This window comes from Terrapene carolina, unplaced genomic scaffold, assembly GCF_002925995.2.
Source record: "Terrapene carolina triunguis isolate 2854851 unplaced genomic scaffold, T_m_triunguis-2.0 Scaffold194, whole genome shotgun sequence".
Taxonomy (NCBI): Eukaryota; Metazoa; Chordata; order Testudines; family Emydidae; genus Terrapene; species Terrapene triunguis.
In genome coordinates this window covers 8,337,677-8,347,192 of record NW_020664545.1, presented here as the reverse complement: position 1 = coordinate 8,347,192, position 9,516 = coordinate 8,337,677, and the positions used below count along the sequence as shown (strand labels likewise).

Here is a 9,516-nt window from a genome sequence, read left to right as displayed (position 1 = left end):
TTTTTTTTTTTTATCTCCCGCCTTTCCCCAAATCATCCCCAACAACCGCATCCAAACTGTGACCGGCTTCCTGAAGCTGCAGCTCCTTCCAGCCTTCCTCCCCAAAGTAGCCCGCAGGTCCCTGAAAACAGGAAGGAACTGATGGATGCAAAAGGCTGAAAAGTCTCTTCCCACTCCCGCCCCCTTTTCTTTGTGCAGTTGCCTTGCAAAAAGCTACTGGTGGTGGTTGGCGATCACGGTTGCGATTGTGTTGTGTTTGCAGCTGCTTTCCTGGATCCTGTAAAGGAGACGAGCTCTCAGGGAAAGCATCATACAACCCTCTCAAAATCTAACAAAGGAGAAGAAAGCTGTCACTGGACTCTTCCAAGCTAGACTTTTGCTAAAGTTTTCCAGTCCTGCTTTTGTGGAGGGAGGAGGTTTGATTATTTTTTTTTTTGTAAGATCCCTGTTTATTTGGGCTTTGGAATAAATCACTGTCTTTCCCCCCCCACCAGAAATAAAAACTGAATGATGGATGTGTGCCAATGTGTACTGGAGATTGTCTTGTTTTTCCAGGAATTGCGTGTATGAGGGTTTGACACTTCAGTAACCTTAACTGTAAACCAAGGAAGTTTCTGGTGGTGATGGGAAATAAATATATACACAGCTTCATATCTGACAAGAAAATGTAGCTGGGATGCGATTCCGTTCCCTGGATCTCTTAAAGGATTCTAACTGGATAGACAAAGACTTAAAAGAACCGCTGGTTATATATTTATGTATTTAAGAGGAACTTTGTAAAGGCAGTTTTTAAATGGACATTAATGTGCCTGGCTGGTGTTTGAACGGATGAGGTGTTCATTGTCTAGGGTTGTTTGGGGTTTTTTTTTTTAAATGTTTCTTTCCAGCCCATAGGAAATTGTCTTTGCGGGATGCTCTATTGTTGCTTAGATCTGATCGTTCCATAATGAACTGGTAAATTTCTTTTCTCTCTCTTTCTTTCCCCTTTAAAAGCGCTAATGCTTTGTAAATGCTCGGTATCGCAAATCCGTTTTAGGGATTAAAACCGATCTCTTAGAAAGACACTCTGGAGCTTTCATTCGAGACAGGTTTTTGGCTGCATGTGTCTATTTTTTGAAGCTCAGTGCAGGGGAGATGACATTTTTTTAAAAAAGACTTTTTCTCCCCTCAATTTTCCATTGCATTTGAACTGGTAATAGATTGTGGAAACCTTCCGTGATCCAACCCCACCACCCAGATCTGGTTTGATGTAAGTATTTTATTTCATAGGGTCTATAGGATCTCCAGACAGGAGTGTGTTGCTTTTCGTTTGGCGTTAAACACCTTTGAAACCCTCTTCTTTTAAAGGGAGAGAGGACATTTCATTTCCAACTCCTGGAGGAGCTCGCTCTGGGATAAGACATCAGTCTGAGACATAAACATTGGAGACCTCTGGATGCGCAGGGTCTCCTGAAAGGAAGATGAATGACGCCCAATTTGGATTATAAATCATGGGGACCCACTAAGGCTTATCTGATGGCAGCTTGAGAATTCTTCCCAACCCACTTGTTCTGCCCAGAGAGGTTGAGATTTTGTTGTCAGGCTGGAACACATGGCCAAGTGGCTGAAAGATTACTTGAGTTTTGGGAGCAGGAGGTCTCCTCCACAGCCCCCCAAGCCCGACTACACGGAGAGTGAGATTTTAAAGGCTTACAGAGCGCAGAAGAGCCTGGATTTTGAGGATCCCTATGAAGACAGCGACAATAAACTGGAGCCGGATCCTGGGGGGTCGGGCTCCCCAAATACGGCAGCTGCTGGTGGCTGTGCGGAAGGGAAATACACCTCCCCAAAACACAGGCTTATCAAAGTGGAGTCCAAAGCTCTGTTGGCGACGGCTGCTGAGGAACTCAAAGGCGGGCAAGAGCAGGTAAGTGCTAGGAGCAAGGGGATGTACTGAGCAGGTGTCCTCCAGGGGTCTGATCACACTCAGGCCTGGCCCTCTCGGCCTGCGGTCACATCAGATCTCTCATGCTAAGCAGGGATGGGTCAGGTTGCTGCTTGGATGGGGTTTTCCAAGGTGCTGCATGCAGTGGGATGGGTGATTCAGTAACGGGTGCTCTTTGCTCTGAGTCAATGCTGTTCTGGCCGTGGTAGGGTGCACCGTGCAGCGGATGATGTCCAGCTGACCCTGAACGCTTAGCGTAAGAGCTGGCATGTTGGGTTCGGCCCAGCAGCCTAGCCAGAGGCCCACCCTGGTGAGGACGCTGGGCTTCCCTGAATTCACCCTGATGTTGCAGTTAGATTCAGCATTGTTCACTTCCCGTCCTACAGTGCTTTGTGGTGAGCTATTATGACGAAACAGCTGCTGGTTGCGCCCCAGAGGTGGCTGCATTTTGGCGGTGTGTGAAATTACTCCCCAGGGGAGAGTTTGCTGAGTATTGTGGGATATACCCATGAATTGGAGAAAGGAAGGAGGGAGGGGAGGGGAGGAGAGGGCCACAGCCTGGGAGCGTCTATCATGGGGCTCCATGGGCAGTGACAGATTTCAAGCGGCGGCCACGCTTTTCGGTTTGTTTCACCTTCTGGCAAGAAACGTGCAATAAATGATCCTTCCTGACAGCATCAGGGAAAGAGCCGACTTGCTGGTTTCATAGCTCCGGAAAGGAGGACTGGGGCCCAGGAGATCTGGAGTTGATTCCCAGCTCTGCCACCAACGCCCAGTGGGACCTTGTGCAAGTCCCTTCCCCTCTTTCAGGTCACGGTTTTCCATCTGTAACATGGGGCTAAAACAAAACGCCTTCCTTTGCCACACCCTGGGTCTGTCTCGTCTGGTTAGACTGTACACTTTTCAGGGCTCGCTGCGCGTAGGTGCCATGAGGCCTGGTCTCATCTGGGGCGTCTCGGTCCTCCTGGAATCCCGGTCATTATTAATGCTATGTAACACTTTCCCAATGGCATTTTCTGTATTGTTCCTCTGACAGTCACTGAGCCTCATCTCTCCAGCCCAGCTCCATCCATGCTAGTCCTCCGGAGCTGAGCATGCTGAGCTGCATGGGGGGACGAGGGGGGAAGCTTTGGAGCATTACTCAGGGTATGCCTGGGGTTGTCCAGCAATCACTCCTCCGTGGCCCATTCTGGGCATGTCAGTGGGGCAGGAACAGCGATAGGCTACGTCTGTAATGGGCCTGGATCAATAGGGTTGCAACCTGCTGCATTCAGTGGTCCTCTTTGGAGCAGTGGATCCATGGATGTATTATTCTGCCGCTGCGTAGGGGTAGCGGTGCCAGCGCCTGCCCATGGAGGTCGTGCCCATGGGCACCGATGTGGGGACACCTCTGCTCCATCCACTAGACTCTGGACGCATCCTTTCCATTATCCGTTGAACGGTGGGCTCTAATGTTACATGAAGGAGATGGGGGACGCTGTGGGTACGTCTACCCTGCAGTCAGGAGGTGCGGCGGCGGGACGTGTAGCGTACCCCAGTGAGCTTAGCAGTGAAGCCGCGGCAGCACGGGCAGAGGCCCAGGTTCGCTGGTCGAGCACATTCCGAAGGACCTGGGTGAGCTTGTACCCAGGATTCTATATTTAGCGAGCGAGTGTGGACAAAACCAGCTTGCGTATGTCTCGTGATTGCTGGGTAGACATAGGGTACAGAGCGGGGATTCCAGTGGGTGGCGCAGGGGAGTGGGGAGGCAGGACTCCTGGGTTCTCAACAGGCTGGGAGTGCTGCCAAAAGGAGAGATCAGCGCTGACCCCTCTGTCCGGGTCACAGATGGCGGGGATGGGTGTGCAGAGCCCTCGGCCAGTAGGATGGGCTGGCTGTAACACGGTGCAGCAGGCTAGGGGATTGTCAGCACATCAGTGAGCTCATGGAGGAGCGTGTGAAATCCAGACTGAAGCGCGAGGCGGTCGGCAGGCTCAGCTCCATGCCACTGCTGCTGGGATCGCAGGTTCCCGCCCTCCTTAGCACCCCTGCTCTCAGCCTTGACGTGAGGGAGGCAGAGGTGCCGATGGCCCAGAGGGATTTTTCACACCTCTCTCCACATGCACCCTCTGCATTCCCACCGCCTGTGTTTGGCAGTGGCAGCGCGTTGTGGTAGCCCCAGTGATTGCTAACGAACCCCGCTGTGGGAGAGGTCAGTGCTGCTCTCCCCAGGGGGAAGTGAGGCCCAGGGAGAGGGGACGTGACACGGCAGAACTGGGATTAGAACCCCCGTCTCCCCACTCCTCCGCTCTGCCCACTCGCCATAATTAAAGCATCCGCCATAAATTCCCAGCTTCAGCCTCTGCCTTTGATGGTTAATTCATTGGCGACAATAAGTGGGCGACATTTAATACCGGGAGCGACTGTGCTTCGGGTGCCAAGCTCCAGCCACCCCATGCCAGAGGCCAGAGGATTTCTGAGTGAGATCAGGTGGAGAGGTGAGCTGGGAGGTCGCTGTACCTGGCTTATGGATTCAGGCCATCAACAACAGACTGCCAGCTCACCTAACCCACACCCGGATCGTCCCCGTGACCCTGTAACGCGGCTGTTCTGCAGGAGGGCTTGGGCTTGAGGGCCGCTGCAGGTTATGTCACAAGCCGTTAGGAAGGTGAGCGACTCTACAAGCAGAAATAACCTACATCTGACCTTGACTGCATGAGATTCCAACCAGCCTGGGTAACAAGCAGCCAAAGGCTGGCAGGGGGAGGGGGGCTTAGGAGTGTCCCTTGAGTGGGTTACACGGAGGAAGAAAGCCCCCATTTGTTAGAGGTAGCTAATCTGCCGTAAGACTAGCTCAGCAGCAGCGTGGTCTAGTGGTGAGAGCAGTGAGCTGGGGCACCGGGGGTCTATTCCTGGTTCTGCCATTGCCCTGTCACGTGACCTCGGGCAAATCCCTTTCCCTCTGGTGCCCCGTCCATCCGATCTCTTTCTGGGCAGGGGAGGTGTCTCTCACTTTATGAGCATGCGGTGCCCAAGGCAAGGGGACCCTGATCTCGGTTGGGATCGCCAGGCGCTACTGGAATAATATGTTTACATGATAGTTCCTTGGTACGCCTGACACCCCCTAAGGCGGGTACGTCGTGGCCCCCCCACTTTGCTGATGGAGACGTGGACGCTGTCTGTGCTGCAGCTGGGGGTGTGTGATTGCACCATGTGTGGACATACCTGAGCTAGATTTGATCTAGCTAGCACGTACAGCCCCCACTGAAGCACGCGCTGCCAGTTCCTTTGCTGTTGGTGTCTGACCTGGCTAGATCCAAGCTAGCTCTGGCATGTCCCGGCCTGCTGTGATCACACGCCCCGCCTGCAGTGCGGACCTACCCTGAGACTTGCCCACAATCGGGGCCTGAGCTAGGAAGAGGAGCCAGGGGTCACACACCAGCATTGACTCTGGAGTGACTCTGATTACTGCTGATTTACGCCAGAGTACATGAAAGGGGACGTCAGGCCCCGTGTTCTTACCGTGATAATATCCAGCATATTTCTGCTCCTCCCCCCCTAAGCTATTCCTTGACCTTGTCTGTAATGTCCTTGGGGCTGTTTTGATTCCCTTTTGAACTGGGCCACGTGTTCCTCTCTGCTACCGGTCACCTTGAGTTCAGAGACAGTCCCTGCTGGATGCTGGCCTTTGCTGGCCATACTTCTCACTGGGGGAGTTGTTTTTCTTTAACTCTATCAGTGAAGTTGTTGCACACACACACTTTACATTCAGGCAGCGCCTTCCATCCCAAAGCATGTTACATAGCCAGGAAACACTCACCCAGCACTGAAATGCAGCCACCTCTGGGGTGGAACGCGGCAACTGTTTTAACAGCGCACAGCAACATTGCACAGGGATCACTCATCCACTGCTGAAATGCGGCCACCTCTTAGGTGAACGGTGACAGCTCTGAGAGCACACAGCAACACTGCGCTATAGTCCAGGGCAGGAGGTGAAAAAGAAACCAAACAGTCATTTCCCCATCTGGAATTTGACCAGGACACAAGGGCTAATGCCTTGCCTCTGGCAGAGAGCTCCCTGGGGTTTGTAATGAGCGCAGGTGCTCAGCACACTGGGGTTTGACAACTCATCTGAAACACGGCTCCTCAGTGCCCCATGGGCAGTGCTGACTCAGTAGGAAGTGCATGCACCTCTCCTGGTACCCCTGCCTCTTTTCCCACCCAGGCCTCATGCTGCTGGTGTGAGGAGATCAGCAGGAGGTGCTGTGATCGTTCGGGCTCGTGCCCTTTCCTCACAGTAGCTGCAGGTGCCAGTTCTCCTGCATCCGAAATTCCCAGCCCAGCTGCCATTTACTCTGTCTCCCCTGATGAGCAGCGGTATCAGCTTCTGCCTGTGCCCTGCGAAGGGGCAGGTGCCCCCGTGCCAATCGGACGGCTCCCCCATCTCTGATCCCCGGCTGCCAGGACCTGTCCCCCTGCTCGCTGCCCCCGACAGCGTGTTAGACGCGCTCAAACAGCCCGCGGAGGAAATGTTTTGAGAGCTGCAGGCAAATGAGACAGGCACGAGGAAATTGCCTCTTGAAGCAATTACCCTATTTCTCCCCTTTTGTGTCTGTGAATTGAGCGCTAGGGAATGAGGGGGATTGACAGCGCTGCGGGCCGATGTTTTCTTTATCCACAGAACGGGTGCATTCTGGGCTGGCACAGGACAAGACATGCATGGGTACACACACACTCACTCATTCACACACACACATTCACACACACACACAAACACACACACACACACACTCTCACTCACACACACACACTCTCACACGCGCACACACACACATATTCACGCACACACACTCACACTCTCACACACACTCACACACACTCTCTCTCTCTCTCTGTCCAGTCTACATGCCTATACCCTCTGACCTGGCGGAGCCGGGAGAGCGGGCTCCATCCCGCTGAGGCTGGCAGCGACGGCAGCGCTAAATACGTTCTGCCAGGTCTGAGATCACCCTGAGACCAAATAACGCCCTGCACTGAGCAGTCACCCGAAGGCAGCTTCTCTCAGGCCTCCCTGCCCCAGCCTGGATTCAGACCTGAACCCCAGAGGTGAAAGGCTCCAAAGCCGCATGGCCACGCAGTCCCGCTGATTTCTTTGCTTTCCATCGCCTCTCCACCCAGGGCGTAGCACTTCCCGTCTCACACTTGAGCCCGCTTGCTGCCTGTCTGCCTTCAGAGACGTGGGATCGGCTGTGACAAAGCTTAGGCCAGATCTTCGGTGGTATTTAGGAGCCTAACTCCCAGTGGGCGGATCTGGGTCTTAGCAGGGCTGGTGCAACCACTAGGCAAACTAGGCGGTCGCCTAGGGTGCCAAGTGGTTGGGGGCGCCAAAAAGCGGTGCCCTGGCTCGGCAGGGAGGAGCCGCCTTCCGGAGGCACCGGAGAGCCAGAGTGTTGGCTTGCGGGGGCGGCGAACCCCAGCCATGGAGGAGCCGGCGCGGCGCAGGGGGGCAGCAGCCCTGCAAAGGCGGTGGTGCCGCTAGTGGGGAGCAGCCGCGCCCCCCACCCCTTCTGCCCAGGCTGCGGCGCGGCACCCCCCCCCGGGGGCTCCTGCAGACTGCAGCAGATGCATGCGGGCACCGGCCCCCATGCGCCCCCCCAGCTTCCCCCTCACTGCGCTCAGGCTTTGCGGCTCCCGGGCATGTGAGCCTGCTCCGGGAGGGGTAGCGGCGGCAAGGGCGGGCACTGGGCTCACCACCACCACAAGCCGACGCTCTGGCTCTCCGGTGCCTCCGGAAGGCGGCTCCTCCCTGCCGAGCTGCTGCAGCGGCCCAAGCCCGGCAAAGCCAGTGAGTGGACTCGGGGCGGGGGCCGCCGGGGTGGGGTGGGGAGGGGAGGGCTCGCGGGGGGGAGGGGGCTGTGCACCCTCCAGGGGGCGGGGAGAGGGGGAACCTGGTCTGGGGAGCAGCCCCTGGGCAGGCTGGCCCCTGGGGTCTATAAAGGCTTGTTGGGATTTACCCCTCAATGAACCGATGTGCGGGGGGGTGTGGGGGGGTGCAAGGTGGAAGTTTCACCTAGGGCGCAAAATATCCTTGCACCGGCCCTGGGTCTTAGTGCCTTCCTTCTCCATCACACTCTGCCGAGATCACCCAACAAACCCACGGGAAGCATGTGAAAGGCAGGCAGGTGTCACGAGCCCCGTGTCACCGATGGGGAAACTGAGGCAGGGGCTTGCCCGAGATCACGCAGAGAGTTGGTGTCAAAGCAGGAAGTAGGACTCAGCGCGTTCCAGGCTCACATCTCCTCTCCTTCTCTCTGCACTTTTCACCTGGCCTCTGATGAGATGAGCTTGCTGGTGGCCTCGGGTTCGGGCTGCTACCTGGCTCTGACCGGATTCCTAGTTTAACTCCCATGTCCATAGGGAAATCATAGACCGGTAGGGCTGGAAGTGACCTCGGGAGGTCACCGAGTCCAGCCCCCTGCACTGAGGCAGGACCAAATAACCCTGTTCGTTAAAACCCCAAATGACGGGGAGTCCACCACCTCCCTTGGCAGCCTGGTCCAGAGCTTCACTCCCCTGAGAGTTAGAAAGTTTTCCCTAACATCTCCCTGGCTGCAGATTAAGCCCATTGCTTCTTGACCTACCTTCCTGGGACATGGAGAACAATGGGTCACCGTAGTCTTTATAACAACCCTTCGCATACTTGAAGACTGTTCTCAGATCCCCCCCTCAGGCTTCTTTGCTCAGTTGTAACCTTTCCTCATCCGGGTGGACACAGTGAAGTCTGTGTGCTGGGGGAGAGGGACTCCTGGTGATCAGTGCCCCGGGCTGGTTCCCCGGGCCGCTCCTGCAGCTGGGGCGTTTGGGTGCCGCTGGGCCTGGCCCTGCCCTTTCGGCGCTGAGCGTAGCCTCCTGCCCGCAGGGCGATGGCGACAGCGAGTACTCCGACCCCTTCGATGCCCGCCGGGAGCAGCCAGGGGACGCCGAGGAGACGGTGCCGGAGAACAACGGCTACATGGAGCCCTACGACGCCCAGCGGGTGGTGGCAGGTGAGAGACACCAGGGCAGGAGCAGTCTCCAGGGGGACTCTGTGCTGCATGGTGCTGGGCACGGACGCTCCCAGCTGCGACTGAGCCCGGGGTCTGGGGCAGGGCCTCTCGCTCTCACTGGGGGACCTGTGCCCAAGGGGCAGGACAAGGCTGTTATCAACTCCGCTGCCTGGCTAGCTAGCCCCTCGGGTGAGTGGGGGGCACCCAGTGTACCGCCCATGCCCATGGGCACCAGGCACCCAATCTTCCCCCATGCCTGTGGGCACCAGGCACCCAATCTCCCCCCATGCCTGTGGGCACCAGGCACCCAATCTCCCCTCATGCCCATGGGCACCTGGCACCCAATCTTCCCCCATGCACATGGGCACCTGGCACCCAATCTTCCCCCAGGCACATGGGCACCAGGCACCCAGTGTACCCCCATGCATGTGGGCACCTGGCACCCAATCTCCTCCCAGGCACGTGGGCATCTGGCACCCAATGTACCCCTCATGCACGTGGGCACCTAGCACCCAATGTACCCCCATGCCTGTGGGCACCTGGCACCCAATCTCCCCCCATGCCTGT

General features: G+C 56.3%; 1 protein-coding gene across 1 annotated transcript in view; it reads left to right on the top strand.

The window, feature by feature from the left end:
• The first annotated feature begins 1,591 nt into the window (after positions 1 to 1,591).
• SHD (Src homology 2 domain containing transforming protein D) overlaps positions 1,592 to 9,516 on the top strand; it is a 12,763-nt gene continuing 4,838 nt past the window's right edge. Inside the window, exons 1-2 of the mRNA XM_026655073.1 lie at positions 1,592 to 1,906; positions 8,823 to 8,949. Of these exons, the coding sequence (XP_026510858.1) occupies positions 1,592 to 1,906; positions 8,823 to 8,949 (442 nt within the window). The remainder of the gene's footprint in view (positions 1,907 to 8,822; positions 8,950 to 9,516) is intronic.